This window comes from Trichoderma citrinoviride (genome assembly GCF_003025115.1).
Source record: "Trichoderma citrinoviride strain TUCIM 6016 unplaced genomic scaffold BBK36scaffold_7, whole genome shotgun sequence".
NCBI classification, from domain to species: domain Eukaryota; kingdom Fungi; phylum Ascomycota; class Sordariomycetes; order Hypocreales; family Hypocreaceae; genus Trichoderma; species Trichoderma citrinoviride.
In genome coordinates this window covers 544,783-559,384 of record NW_020194715.1, presented here as the reverse complement: position 1 = coordinate 559,384, position 14,602 = coordinate 544,783, and the positions used below count along the sequence as shown (strand labels likewise).

The 14,602-nt window shown below is 53.8% G+C and overlaps 4 protein-coding genes across 4 annotated transcripts; 2 read left to right on the top strand and 2 right to left on the bottom strand.

Moving 5' to 3' along the window:
- Positions 1–192: 192 nt before the first annotated feature.
- On the bottom strand, positions 193–1,036 carry BBK36DRAFT_1141115 (hypothetical protein; the record flags this gene model as incomplete). The annotated part of the gene is made up of 3 exons (XM_024893426.1): positions 193–492; positions 619–770; positions 1,000–1,036. The coding sequence occupies 3 exons, from the start codon at positions 1,034–1,036 to the stop codon at positions 193–195; spliced, it is 489 nt and encodes a 162-aa protein (XP_024749574.1).
- A 1,890-nt stretch (positions 1,037–2,926) lies between these two features.
- Positions 2,927–3,831, top strand: BBK36DRAFT_1168872 (hypothetical protein; the record flags this gene model as incomplete). Its single annotated transcript, XM_024895239.1, has 2 exons — positions 2,927–3,123; positions 3,156–3,831. The coding sequence occupies 2 exons, from the start codon at positions 2,927–2,929 to the stop codon at positions 3,829–3,831; spliced, it is 873 nt and encodes a 290-aa protein (XP_024749573.1).
- A 566-nt stretch (positions 3,832–4,397) lies between these two features.
- Positions 4,398–5,640, bottom strand: BBK36DRAFT_65858 (GroES-like protein; the record flags this gene model as incomplete). Its single annotated transcript, XM_024898452.1, has 2 exons — positions 4,398–5,366; positions 5,461–5,640. 2 exons carry the CDS (start codon positions 5,638–5,640, stop codon positions 4,398–4,400), a joined length of 1,149 nt encoding a protein of 382 aa, XP_024749572.1.
- Positions 5,641–12,231: 6,591 nt separating this feature from the next.
- BBK36DRAFT_1135347 (hypothetical protein) lies at positions 12,232–14,171 on the top strand. Its single transcript, XM_024892614.1, is given in 5 exon segments — positions 12,232–12,256; positions 12,366–13,837; positions 13,853–13,926; positions 13,978–14,015; positions 14,057–14,171. The coding sequence occupies 1 exon segment, from the start codon at positions 12,407–12,409 to the stop codon at positions 13,826–13,828; it is 1,422 nt and encodes a 473-aa protein (XP_024749571.1). The 5' UTR covers positions 12,232–12,256; positions 12,366–12,406; the 3' UTR covers positions 13,829–13,837; positions 13,853–13,926; positions 13,978–14,015; positions 14,057–14,171.
- Positions 14,172–14,602: the final 431 nt, after the last annotated feature.

The window sequence follows — 14,602 nt, the reverse complement described above, 5'->3', positions numbered from 1 at the left end:
GTAGACAATAGTGCGATTCAATTGTCACATCTGGGAGTCATATCTGGCGTTTCAATCAATGGATATCCTTTCTACCTTTGTGTCTCCCAGTCAAACTCATGGTGTCCTTGACCTCTAACCCATGAACCAATTGCCCCCAAGTGCACAACTCCCGACGCCCATAGAAAAGAAAACAAAAAGCCCCATCCAATATCACCGTCCAGATCCAGCTCCAGCCCCAGGTCCGGCAGACGCAACAGCCGCCGCCGCCGCCGCAATCGGGCTCTCCATCTCCTCCCTAACCAGCGGCTGCCAGCTCGCGCCGTTGCTTTCCGCAAGCGCCTTCATTTTGGACGCCTCCATGGCGTTGAGCAGATCGGCGACGCGGTGGACGTGCCGGTCGAGCTGGTCCTGCTTGAGCTTGCGGTCGTCGTCCTCGATGCCGAGGGGCCCGAAGACCCAGAGCTCCTTGATTTTGCGGGAGAGGGTTAGGAATTCTTTGATGGAGGTGTACTTTTTTTTTTCCTACCTTGTCAGTTCTTTTCATTTTCTCTTTCTTGTCTTGTTTTACTTTTGATTTTGGGGTTTTGGATGGGGTCGAGGGTTAGGAAGATGAGATGTTGGGGGGTGGCTGCATACCAGCCCGTCGAATTCCATCTTGATGGATATGCCGGTGACGGCCATGGCTTCGGGGTTTGCGTTGTTGCGGTCTTGTTCTGCTTGGACGGTGGCGAGCATCATGAGGGTGCGGTAGCGGGTGAGGATGTCGGCGACGAGGCGGTTGTGGTTGTCTGCATGTGAGTGTGAGACTTTGCGTATTCTATGTGGTTTGGTTGTATGAGGAGGGATGTGTGAGGAGGGCATGGTGATAGGGGTCGGGTTAAAGTATACAACTTGGCCCGCTGGATGTCGCCATGATGGGGGGAAACAATGCTTGCTGAGACGGCGGGGATAGATTTCATGATGCAGCGGACGAAAGCAATCGTGTGATGAGGGTTCACTGCAGTGGAAAAGGCTTACCCATCAAATTGGACGAGGCTGGCTGTGAGCGGTCCATTTCCGCGTTTGTGACTGGTTGAAACTGGGGTGGCTGCGCTTTAAGAGGCGGTTTGATGCTGTTGAGCCTTCTCTCGAGAATGGAAAGAGTGAGTGATGAGTAATGATGCAGTTCCCGTTCGGGCTTGGGCTTGTTGCGGGTTTTGGATGCTTGGATGGATGGAGGTTGTTTGTCGAGATGCAAGACGGGACGTTCATGGAGATGTGGGCTGAGGCTAGAGGATGAGGGTTGGTGGGGCTGGCGGCTAATGAGATGGATGTGATGGCTAAGGTACATGTACTGGGACGTGTCACTGAAGGACGGGCATTGACTGTCGACGGTGCTGCACGTCAGTTACCAAGTATCTGTACAATAACAAAGCATTAAAAATATGGAGTGACAACTACGAGAAATAAGGGAACAGGAGGAGACAGATACAACAGAAGAATGAGAGGAAAGCACTGAAGCAGAAGACAAAGAACATGACTGGAGGTTAGCCTACCTTAGGGGTCAACTGACGATCGGGCAACCAAGAGCGCTTAGCAACCCACTCACAACCTCGCCCAAAAACCCATCAGTTTCCCAAACCGAGTGAGCCTTGCCGCAAGCACCACTCGCAGCTGCTTCTAGTGGAGTGGGTGAGAACATGAATCCTGATACTACCAGGTAGCCCTGTGGCAGAGCCTCTTTGTCGATTTGTTGCTTGTCTGACGGGATCAAAGTAGACCTTTCAAAACCTCATCAGCCCCCCCCTGCAGCCGTAGCGTTCCTTGGCGCCGTTTGGCGGGCTGTACTGTACCTTGTATTCCCTGCTGTAGGATTCTTGCGATACTTACCTTGGGTCTGCTTTTTTTTTTTTTTTTGGCGAGGAATCTCTGTTGGTTGGGGCTCATACATTGAAAGAGAGGTGTGGCGGTGTCCGCTTTGTGTGGAAGACTATTGCTTGAATAGCCGCCGTGTGTGGAACCATTTGAAAGAGCTGAGAACAGACAGACAAAGACGGAGAGATACAAGACAAGATGCCAGGAAAGAGAACCAAAGTCAACGAGAAAAGAAGATTGAAATTAAGATCCTCAGTAAGCACAAGATGATTCGATCCGACCAACAAGCAACCCGCAATCCTTGATTCCACTCCAGAAAAACCAGATCCTTCCGCAACTCCCTGCTCAACCTCTCCTCCATACAACGGACAACCCAACCTCCCCCCAGACCAAAAGACAAGGCACATGTAAACCGTGCCGCCATCTCCACCTCCTCTGCCCATCCCATTGGCCCGCTCGCCAAAGCTGAAGACCCCATCCCGAACATGGAGGCCGATCCTTCGCGTGGGAACAAAGATGTAAGAGGACCAAAAAACGCCCCAGCCGGGGGCTCTTTCTGAGTGGCTGGCCTATCACTCATTCTGCATGCTGATGGTCGTTCAAAGGGAGGGGGGTGACGAGGCAGGGAAATTGGGGACATGAGTTGGACATGTGCTACATGAGCCGTAGGGCTAGCGGTTGGGATGTACCGATGGCAGGAGGATGGGTGTTGATGGGGGTGCTGTGTGGTGTTGAGGGTACATGTAAGTTGGTAGCGTTGATGGGATGGGGATGGAAGAGGCACAAAAATCTGGTCCTTGTCTGGCGTTGCATCTGTGAGAGCTTGCCTTTTTCTTTTCTTCTGCTTCTTCTTTTCATTCTCGTCATCCTCTTCCAGTTGTTCTTCTTCCTTTCTTCTTCAGCCGCTTGTGATCTATGCGCGTCGTTGGTCGAGTTCAACGTTCTGCTCGAAAGCTTTCATCCAACGACAACCACATCGACATCTCCTCAGCAATAGATGGCCCTCTGACGCGTTGAAGCTCCTGTACTGCTTCTTCCTTGCCCATATCCTCACCAACGCTCCTCTTCCCATACAAACTCAACCCTCCCAATGGCCGCCATAGACTCAACCGCCACCCAGGCAACCACCAAGCCGGCCGTCCCCGTCGTCACCTCGTTCCCCTTCAACCCCCTCACAACAACCTTCACCCGCCCCTCGGACTGTGACGGCATCTTCGCGTCCTCCTTCCTCTCCGGCATCGACTTCTCCACCTCGTGCGTCCCCAAGGGCTTCCACACCGACGAGACGTCCTACTTCTCCCCGGCCTGGCCTGCCCCAGGGGCTACTACTCCGCCTGCCACGACAACGCCGGCGCCAGGACCATCACGACGGTGACGTGCTGCCCGACGTACGGCACCGACGTGTCGCTCTCGTGCGTCACGGCGAGCACGCTGTTCAGCGTCTGGTCGACGCTGTACTGCACGTGGATTGCGCCGGACGGGGACGGCACGATTCTGCCCGTGACGGTGAGCAATGGCGGGACGACGAGCACGGTGGTGGGCGCGTTCCAGTCGCCGGGGGGGCTGAATGCGTTTGGCATCCGGATGGTGTATCAGAAGACGGACCTGGAGACGACGACCATGGCGACGACGACGACGACGAGGACGTCGCAGACGAGGAGCAAGTCCACGACGGCGACGGAAACGGGTCGGCCAAAGGAGACGGGCGAGGCATCGTCTGGTCTGTCGTCGGGGGCGAAAGCCGCGATCGGGGCCGGGGTCGCCGTGCCGATTGTCGTCGTCGTCGGGCTGGCTCTCGGGCTGTTCTTCTGGTGGTGGAGGAGGCGGAAGCAGTACGTGCGCGCGGGCCAGACGACGCCGCCGACGGAGCTGCACGGGGAGTCGCCGCCGAGCGAGCTGTCGAACGAGGCCGGGATGGTGAGCAAGCCTCTCTATGTGGCCGAGGTGCCGGCGCACGAGCCTCCTGCGGCAGAACTGCCGGCGCCGTTGAGGTGAAGGCTGGATGGGGGTTGGAGGAGTGATTTGCTTCGAAGTGTTGTGGGAAGAGATATCTACAGGAGTCATGGACATGAATGTAAAATCGAGAAGAAGCAGGGACCCTAATTCTTGGTGTAAGCGTTTTAGCGATATAGAATGAATTGGCTTTACTCACTTCACTTGACGGACAGTGACAGCATCAGACTCTCCACGCTCTTACATCCAGAGAGGAAGGACAGGATTCTTGTTTGCAGCCATGGTATCGTGATGTGATTGCCTTGGGCTTGAGGGAGCCCCAGAAGAGGTGGCTTGAGGCATTCAATGAAGATGACGGGGATCATTCGACTTTCTCTTTGCTGGCTTGAGCTTTGGCATGAGATGGACAATTTGGCGGAGGAGATCTTGGTGAGTTTTGAAGGCATTGGATTTGTGAGATGCTGGATGACTGCTGACTTGAAAAATGATATTATTGCTTCTGCCATTAACAAGCTTCTCATATACTTCATGCTCATTATTATTGCTTCTTATCAAAGACCCATCGACATAAAATTATAAACAACTCCCCTCTTTACACGTCCATCCCTCTAATCGTTATTCACCAAGACGTACCGATACTTTGCCTTGCCCGCATCCATATCAACAATGGCCCGGTTCGCCTCGCTCATCGGCCACTGCTCCACCCACGGCTTGATCCCCTTGTCCGCCGCAAGCTGCAGCATCTCGCGGATCTCATGCGGCGACCCCATGAAGCTGCCCGTCAAGCTCCGGCGGCCCGAGCAGATGGTGGCGGCCCCAATCTTGAACTGGCCGTCGTCGGGCAGGCCCAGCTGGACGAAGACGCCGTCGCGCTTCAGCAGGCCAATGTACTCCGTCAGCGGCATGTTGGAGCTCGAGATGGAGCAGATGATGAGGTCGAGCGAGCGGGCGTGCCTCTTGGCCCAGTCCTCGTCCTCGGCCGTGGCGATGTAGTCGTCCGCGCCCAGGGCCAGGGCGTCGTCGCGCTTGTTGGCGCGGCGCGAGACGGCCACGATGCGCTCCGCGCCCATGGCCTTTGCAAAGAGAATGCCAAAGTGGCCCAGGCCGCCGACGCCCAGCACGCCCACGGACATGCCCCTGAGCCTCTGGTCTAGCGGGCCCTCGCCCCTGTTCCCAAAGTGCGCCAGCGGCGAGAACACCGTCACGCCCGCGCACATCATCGGCGCCGCGTGCTCGCTCGGCAGGCCGTCGGGGATCTTGAAGGCGAACTTGGCCGGGCAGCGGTGGAAGCGCGCGTAGCCGCCCATGCTCTTGCCGCCGGCCCTGGTGAGGTACTGCGCGCCGTACGTGGTCACCATGCGCGGGCAGTAGACCTCGTTGCCCGAGGCGCAGGCCTCGCAGTCGGAGTGGTCCTCGACCGTCTCCGGGGGCTTGCGGCACTGGCACGAGTCGTTCTGCGCGCCGACGCCGACGCGGTCGCCGACCTTGATGCCCGTCTGCTGGGCGGCGACGGAGCCCACGCGGACGGCGGTGCCGACGATTTCGTGGCCGACGACGACGGGGTATGCGGTTGGGCCCTGGCGATTTAATGGCGTGTAAGTGAGATGTGCTTTTCATCGACAACGGTCCAACTACTAGTTGGGGGGGGGGGGGGGGGGGGACTGTGCTTACCCAGCCGGATCGAAGCTTGTGCAGGTCCGTGCCGCAGATGCCGCAGTGTGAGATTTTAATGTCAATGTCTGTCTCCTCCCACGGCTTCACGTCGTAGCTCTGCCAGACCATCTTGCCCTCGGCCGAGTCCTTGTCCAGGGCGACCCAGCCCTCGAACTTGGGTTCTTCGGAAGAAGCCATTGAGTTGATGTGAACTTTTTGAGTCTTGGAAGCTTTCAAACGCCGTCAATTGGAAAAGAGTAAAGGACTGAGTTTCACTGGAAAGGAGTCTGAGAACAGAAGTGGTAGTTTCACGGAGACTCAATCGATAGTTTGTGGTTAGAATCAAGCCATGTTTTACAGCTTGCGCCCTTGTTATATATGTTTTCCATTGTCAACTTGAAGATGGGGCCGCCCTTCATTACATCATAAACTCGAAAGAAAGAAAAAAGGCTTCTAGAGACTGGACGGCCTCTTCGGGGTTCCATGACTCCATAAAACAGTCCACTTTCGCCTTTGCCGCGAGCCGAGGCCGTGGTGCCGCGGCAAGGGCGCCCCATTCATCGGCGTTTAAGAGTCAATACCTTTTCCATCCTTCGGACCTTAACACTGCGATGAATAGCTTATGGGTGTGTTGCCTAAGGGCATCGGGGTTTCCGTTTGGTTTTGGTCTGATGTAGTGTCAATGTATGAGGGGTTTCGGCAGTTCTGTTTGCTGACAAAATTGGGTTGGACGGGCGGTTCTCGGCTTATGTGTATGAGTTGAGATTAGGATCTTACTAGATAGTACTTGTTGGTTTCCTTGGGCTTAAGTCCGATGGGGCGTATGGAGTTGCGTAGGTAAGCTGCATTAATAATGCGTCTCTTTTGGGGTTGTCCTTGAGTTTCTTTGGCAATTGATGAAGGGACTTGCTATCAAGCCTCCATGGTCTCCCTATCAAGCCTCCATGGTTTGTGGCTTGTGTGGCTGGAAGTCCGATTACGGCGCCGCCATATAAATTGGCTGCAACAACGATCACGTATACAATGCGAATGCAATTGTAGCTTGAAGCTCGCAATACTGCAAAATCAGCCGGTCCTTGGTGTTGCTATTTACTGCATCTTAGTGCCTGGCTTATATACACTATAACAGGTTGCTGAGGCTGCGGCTATGATGCATGTGTATAGTCACGTGTGACATCTATAGTCATGTGTAATATCACGTGACTAGATTAGTTAGGACTGTGGCCTTGACTGTGTATTCCGCTTGTTGTTTCTCTTTGGCGGCGGCAAGCTTTGCGGTGTAATATAACAGCGCTATAGTTTAACAGCCATCACGGCTGATGCTGTCGGCCGCGGCAGCGGCTGCTGCTTTCTGACTGAGGCTGTTGACTGATGCTGTGGTTATTTGTAGATGAAGAACTGATGAAGATGGTGTGTCTTGGACTTTGTGTGTAAACTGCAAGCAATAGCCGGCATCGGCCATTGTCGTCAGTTAGTGCGAAAACCCAGCCACACCATGGAGGCTTGATAGGGAGACCATGGAGGCTTGATAGCAGGTCCCTTGATGAATGGCACGATCGGGAGTTCGGGATCTTGCGGTGGGAAAGATAATACCGCCGAAAGACAAGACCGCCGAGAGATAACACCGCTGGTTCTGCCAACTCGTGCCGTTTCGTCGTGTGTGATAGATAAGCGGCGCTGTTTTGAAGACCATGACTCTTGAGTCTCCACTGTTGCCGTCTTCCAACTGTCTATCCTGTGGAGTAGATCCAGCCATACATGACGTTTGTATAGGTAAGTCGGGCGAAAGCTTGCATTTTCTTTTTTCTGATCTGTATGTTTAGTGATCAGAGGCAATTAACAACATCGAGTCAACATCTCGCGGTCTAGCTGCAACGAACATTGCCGCGGGTTTCGCCCTGCGATTGCTGGTTGTGTCAGGGATCTCTAACACAGTCTCTTATGCACAGAGATCGCGATAACACCAGCATAACAGTATTCACAAACTCAAGTCCATCAAAATAGAAGATGTCCAATTGGAAAATGATGAAATCTCTTGAGAATATCCTTCATCTCGATAGCAGAACGAACCTCTCTAATGACTCCAAGATGCTGTTTATGGGCTTTGCTTCTCCATACATATCGATTCGGCACATATACAACCGACTTAGGTGACGGCGGCACCTACGGAGTTGCGCCTTCACCCCAACTCTCCAGTCAAGCCAGATGGTTTTCGCGAGACATGGGAATTCTCTACGGCTGATTGACATTTGTGAGATGACGTGGGTAGATGCCGCTCCTTTTTCACTGTCGAGTTACAGGGTGACCCCATTCCGGTCCGACCACATCAGTTCGTGTGCTTCATGAGCATATAACAGGTCCCGCCTCCCCCATCTCCTACAGCTGGCCTAGGACCTTCACCCATCATCAACAGACATACATAATCACATCTCTTCTTTTTCACAGAAAGTTGTATTGCAAAACTCAACAAAGTCAAGCACGCAACCAGCCCGCTCGAATGCCCCGAATATGTGATCATGGACACATGGCAGTTCTTGTCAAATATTCCAAGCTTTGATGCTTAGGGGAGACGCACCCGCGCAGTCAGCCAAGTTGATACATTATCGTCCGCTGTTTTCTTCCTAAAGCTATGGTGCAGTTGAGAAAGATGTGGCAAAGAGGTCACGCGGCTGGCCTATACTCGAACGATTCAACAAAGACATGGACAAAGGATCCCCCGGTGTTGCTGTAGGACATGATCCAGCAACTGCCCGGAATTACTCAGTGGTCTGCGACGCCAGCGGACAGCACTACTAGTCAACGACGTACTCAAGCTGGTGCAGGAAAGAAAAAATTTAAGGGACATGCCAGGACGCACGTGGCGGAAATCGCGTACGGCATTAGACAATAGGTCAGATAGATAGATGAGCAAGCACCGGCAGTAGGCAGAGGCCAAAAGCCTTTCCAGCGGACCCGGGCGATGATATCTCGGGGGGTTCAAGCACGGACTTGACGCATAGAAGGAGAGAAAGAGGAATCATAAGCGCAAGCGCGCGAACCGAGACTCAGACTCCCCAGACGGATAGAGCCGACAGTGTGGCTTCGCAAGAAAACTTAATAGCAAGCCAAAGCAGGACGGATGGCAAAGCAAGACTGGAAGGGATCTGATGGCCACCTCTGCATGCAATTGTGACGAGTTTAGAAGGCAGACGAGTTGTATGTCAATGATTCGCAACAACTTAATCAACCTTCAATTGTCGCCAACTCATCTCATTACTGTAAGAAAGCTAAACAACAACAATCAGTCCGTTCGGCCAGGCTGGTGTATCAAATAATATATCAGAACCTGAATTGTCAGATGCTCATCATAGTGCAACATACCTTAAGCAGGTAAGAAATAAGTGGGAAATATACGTGGTGCGAATTATTGAAAGACAGCCCAGATCCTGTTAGACAACTGTCCGGGACGTTACCAGGCAACTTGAGCCAAACCAGGTTGAGAAGCCAATCAAGGCAATGGACGGCCTTGTCCGGATCAAGGCACATGATGCTCATCTATGGATCCCGTTCTTTGATTCTCTTGAGCAAGCTTAACCGAAAGACTTGGGTAGCTATGCTGGTCCTTCATCTCGTGTGACGCGACGAAAATAATGGTCTGTTAAGGAACAGCGTCGGTCTTACTCGCATTCGACGGCGGACAGTCCGTGATTGATGCCGCCAGAGTCTTCCCAACTCGGTTGCAAATAGTTGTCTATCTTTTCCTTGCCCAATGACAGTTTGGGATAGGACTGCGAGATAGCAATCTGCACTGTTCATCATGAGCCGAGTCGCGGCGGTCAGCATACTGACAGCATGATCGTGTGCCCATGATTCAGCCCAGCTGTGAAGAATGTATGGGTTACATTTCGTGATCTTATGCTGTGGCACAAACCCCTATGTCTGTGCAACTTGGACATCATCAATCCAAACATGAAGAGTCCGAATACCATGTAATTGATTCTCAAACCTGAAGCCATCCTAGGATTCTCAACCGTCAGCTGTCAATTCGAGGGCAGACCAATTTCAGTCCTACTTGAGCCTCAATGGGCTGAGTCATGCATCGTCTTCTCTGCCTCCACCCCCGAGCTATAGCTTATGTATTTTTAGTATACATACCTATCTCCGTCCTCGCGAGTGGGACGATGATTTCGAGCGTTGCACCCAAATTTGGACCACTAGGTCATATTCTGCTGCAGCTAAGAGCCAAGACTGGCAACGCCAACAGGAACAGACGTGCTTCGCCACGATGCGACCTCGAACCAGCGCTGTCTCGAAACGAGTTTTATCAGCGAAGATGGAGAAATGCTTCACCCGGCCGAAGGCCCTGCCTTTATGATCGTGCAGAGCCACTGATCAGTAACCAACCAACAAGCGGTTGTCTGCTGATGCTCCTGGCCAGCCTGCCGCGGCCCCCAGAAAGGGATAGTCGGCCTGGCTGGTTCGCTGGAGGCTCCGAGGATCGAGTCTGACGATTCGATGCGGAGCAAATCGCGATCACGCAAGCACCAGCCCAATGCGGGAGAAATAAGAATTTCGCCCCCTTACCTGAGCCCGTCCCCATGCTTGTAGCCCCGGGCAGCTCTCGAGCCCTGTACGTTCATGTGCGCTTGGACTGCTCCGTCAAATACCCAGGCAATTCGTTTGTAGTGCGAACGCTCGTATTGCTGTAGCTCGAAAGAACCTTGCGGCCTCCATGGACTCGTTGACTCACAACTGCTGAGTTGCATTTGCTGGTCCAGGCTCGGACGCAAGGCAATCGGGCCCATCAGCCGGGATCACCAAGCGTTGGTGCTTGCTTGAGCTTGGCACATGTCCTCAAAGCTTGTTGTAAGGAGCTCCCTTGAACAGGACCGTCGTAAAATCTCTTCTTTTTTCGGGGCCTGGAAATTGTCGACTGGGTCGGATTCCGGAATACTAATCGACCGTCCTGACGCGGCCTCCTGGCCCACCGGCCGGTGCCGCTCCCCATGGACGTTCCCTTGCTCGAACTTCTGCAATTGATACCACGACCAGCCATCTTGCTGTGAGATGAATACTCATCCAGACGTCCCAACACAAGCTCACCGTCTCTCGTCTGTGTGCCGCAAATAGCGACGGTCCGTACCCGTAGACGCTGACGCTAAGCACTTAACTCGCGGCCAGCTACGTGCAAGCACGGTAGAGGCCAACAGAGACAAGGAAGTGGCTCCAAGTGCCGGTCATGGACGATGCCAAAAACCTGATGATGGCTCGCCCTAACAGACACTAAAATAGAGGAAAGGGGCCCCGTTCGGGAGGCATTGCGGCTGATGGAACGGCGCCGTTTGCTGGGCCCAACGGTGACCTCGTATTGGCTGGGCCTTGGGAGGACAGAGAGATTGCAACAGTGGACTGCCTCCAAAAACCTCCGCCGTGGGCTCGTAGCCTCTTGGCTAAGGGGTTGACAGATGGTGGCCGCGGCGGCTTCGTCTCAGTTTGCTGCGCGGCCGGTTGACGCTCAGACCTCGCTGTGGTGATAGAGTTTTCGGTGGTGTCCTCCCGATGGCCTCGTCTGCAGCCAACCCAACCAGAGCTTGCACGGCCCAGCGCACCCACCCGCCGTCTCCTGCGTCGAAATTCATGCCCTGTTTCGAACCCCTTGTCCGCTGTGGGTGGCGCTGCATGGCTTGCATGGCATGGGAGGGTCGTCGACCAAAAGATGAGACTGGCTCTAGCCAGTCATGCAGCTGCTGCATGTCAGCGACTTGCCATGTCGTCCCTGCTGCGTATCGGCCCAACGAATCGCCCAGCAGCGGTACCTCGGGGCTCACGCCGGCCAAGTACTGCCGTTCGACATCACGCCGCTTGCTGTATGTAAGCAGCCTCCTGAGAAGCCACCTCGTTTCAGACGGCGGGTCTGAATGGAACCCACCGCTTGGGCGGGCGAATTGGATGGTTGCGCGATGGAGACGCCGGCTTGCATGTGTTTGCAGAAGAAGAAGGACCAGGGGCCTGGCAACTGGGAGGAAGCACCAGGAGGATGAGGAGCAGGGAGAAGAGGCTCAACAAGGGCACGAGGGCCGGTAAAGGAATGGATCAGACGCTGGAGATGCTGAAGTGAGGTAGTTCGTGGAGAAAAGATGAATCAATGACGGCGGCATGAGAACCTGGAATTCAAAGGAGAAAAGATCGGAGCCTGAGGAAGAAAAAGTTGAAACCTGCGAGGCAACGACGGACAATCACAATCACACAGAGGTACCTGTACCTGAAGCCTTCCTGTCCAAGCCCGAGCTTCTGGTGAAGAACAGCGTCGGAGCAGCCAAACGGCCAGGTACCCGTACCGGCGAGCTCCCACCGTTAGCAGCAACTCACTAGAGCCCGGTGGCGCTTCAGGGGTCGACGGCACTGTGCCTGCGCCCTACGGCCCTCGCAGGTGCCTGAATCAATCGATCCCCGCGCCTCGTGGAGGGCCCCGGGGCTGCACTGCACCTAGAAGCGGCGCTAGAACAGACTCGACGCAAGATCCATGTCCGAGGCCAATGCGACCTGGTGATATTTTCAGCATCGACCTGGCCTCGCTCTCTCTCGTTTTCCTCTTCCTGCCTCTCCTCCCCTTTCTCTTTTATATCCTCGTCCCTTGCCTTTGCGGTCCCCTCTTTTCCTCCCCTTTCTTTTTTTTTTCCTTTTTATCCTTCATCTTCTTTCATTACCGACCTTATTCACAGGCCTCTTGCCGTGTGTGTTACAGTTGTGTGACCTTTTTTTTTTTCTGTTCTGCTTGCTGCTTGCCTCCGTCATTGTCTTCAAGTTGCGGCCTTTTCAACTTCTTTCACTCTTTCAGCCTCGACTTTTCTCTAGACGCCCAGAGGACCACAAAGGACCTCTTTGTTTGCCGTACAATAGACGGACAAAGTCACCTGCAGCCTGACATCACCCAATTGAGAAACAAATACCCCATCGCAACGCCATATTCAGATCGACCGAAGCCATGTCGGACGGCGATGCTTACGTCCCCACGGAGGTGACGGCCGTGGATCACAACCCCAACCAGCCCAACGAGAAACATCGCGGAAGCAGCTTGGAGATTCCTCTGGAGCAGCAGCAGACGAACGTGCCCGGCTCAAGGATGGCCGCGCCGATCCCCATCAGCCGGCGGCACACGCTCAACCTCGAGGACTACTTCGCCGGCCCTCGCGACATGGACAAGCATTCCAAGTGGCCCCTGTTCCTGCAGATGCACGGCAGCATCTTGCCCAAGATGATTGTGCCGCTGATCTGCATGTCCGCCTGGAGTACCTGCATCACCCTCATCTACATGAAGGCCCATAAGAACATTGGCGTCAACTCCATCCTGCTGACGGTCCTCGGTTTCGTCGTCTCGACCGGTCTCAGCTTCCGTGGTTCCACGGCATACGAGCGTTATGCTGAAGGCCGACGATTCTTCGCCTCGCTGGTCACCTCGTCGCAGGCTCTCGGCCGAATCTTCTGGATCCACGCCAAAACCCTGCCGGATGTCGACATCCGCAGGCAGATTCTGTACAAGATCAGCGCCATGAACCTGGTGGTCGCCTATGCGATTGCCCTCAAGCACAGCCTGCGCTTCGAGCCCTACACCGCGTACCAGGATATAGAGCACCTGGTCGGCCACCTGGACACGTTCGCCAAGTCTGCCACCTCCACCATGCCCACCAACATTGGGAAGAGGAACTTCTTCAAGTCCGTCGGCGACTACCTGGGTCTTTCGTTCGCTGCCAGCAACCCCCGGAAGCAGCTCAAGAAGGCGGAGAAGCCCCTGGGAAACCTGCCGCTTGAGATCCTCAACCACCTTGCCGTGACGATCGACGACCTGGTCAGCCGAGGCCAGCTCCCCGTCCCCATGCAGCAGACGCTCGCCTACAACAACCTTGCCGCCCTCAACGATGCCTACACCGGCTGCCAGCGCGTCCTCAACACGCCCCTGCCCATTGCCTACGGAATTCTGTTCCAGCAGATCACATGGCTCTACGTCATCCTGCTTCCCTTCCAGATGGTCAGCGTGCTCAACTGGATCACCATTCCCGCCACCACCGTCGCGTCTTACATCATCCTCGGTCTCCTCTTCATTGGTCAGGAGATTGAGAATCCCTTTGGCCACGACGTCAACGACCTTCCCCTGGACACCTACTGCGAGCAGATTGCTATGGACATGGACATCATCGCCTCGCACGCCAACTACAAGCCCGAGGACTTCTTCTTTAGCTCCGAGAACGTGCCTCTGTGGCCCGTCAGCGCTGCCCCCGCCGACACCTGGCTGCAGCGCAGCGAGACCAAGCTGACGGAGACGATCCGGACCAAGCCCAGCAAGACGTTTGAGTGGAGGCGCTGGAGGAGCGACAAGCTCGCTGACGAGGAGGCTGGCAAGACTGATTAAGAGAGTGCACTCTCTGAACGCTATTGGGAGATGAGATGTGTTTTGCTTAATGGCATACGAGAATAGGTATATACGAGGTGGTGGTTTCATGTTTTTTTTTCCCTTTCATCTGGGTCTTGAAGAGGGACGTTGTGCCTCCCTCTCTCTCGTCTTCACCAACAAAAAGGACAAAAGACAAAAAAAAAAAAAAAAGAATACTCAAAAGGGACTGGACTGGGCATTATGGGCTTTTTATTCTTTTTCCATCATTTCAAGCATTTACATACAGGTTTTTTAAAAGGAAAGAATTTGATTACGGCAGCACGGCGTCTTACGCAATATTACCTTACGTTCAAGGCCGGCCTGCGACGGAACATTGGGGCTACCTTTCTTCCTCTTGCTGCTGGTCTACGGTATATATACACATACAGAAATCTTAACTCTTATTCGACTGGTTTTAACTTGAATTTGACGCCATTTTGATCTTGTTTGTGACGGTTCTTGAGTGTGAATGGAGCGGGGTGGTTGTGAATTGTTGAATCGGATTAAGAGCAAGATGCTCGGTTTGTACACCTACATGGAGGATGCCCATAGTGTGAAGGTAAATTTATATCGTTGACTCGTTTATTTGACCTGATATTGTATTTATATACATGTCATCAAAGAAGATGCAGAAAACATGAGACTCATGATGCTATCTATGCAGTATTTGTTTGTCCAATCACCTGCTTCGTATCTCACCCCTCTCAGCCACTTTTATACAAAAAGGAGATCTCATCCAGCTCTTCATTTTCC

Excerpts from the sequence above, each read along its gene's own strand:
- BBK36DRAFT_1135347 (XM_024892614.1), top strand. The coding sequence starts at position 12,407 with ATGTCGGACGGCGATGCTTACGTCCCCACGGAGGTGACGGCCGTGGAT.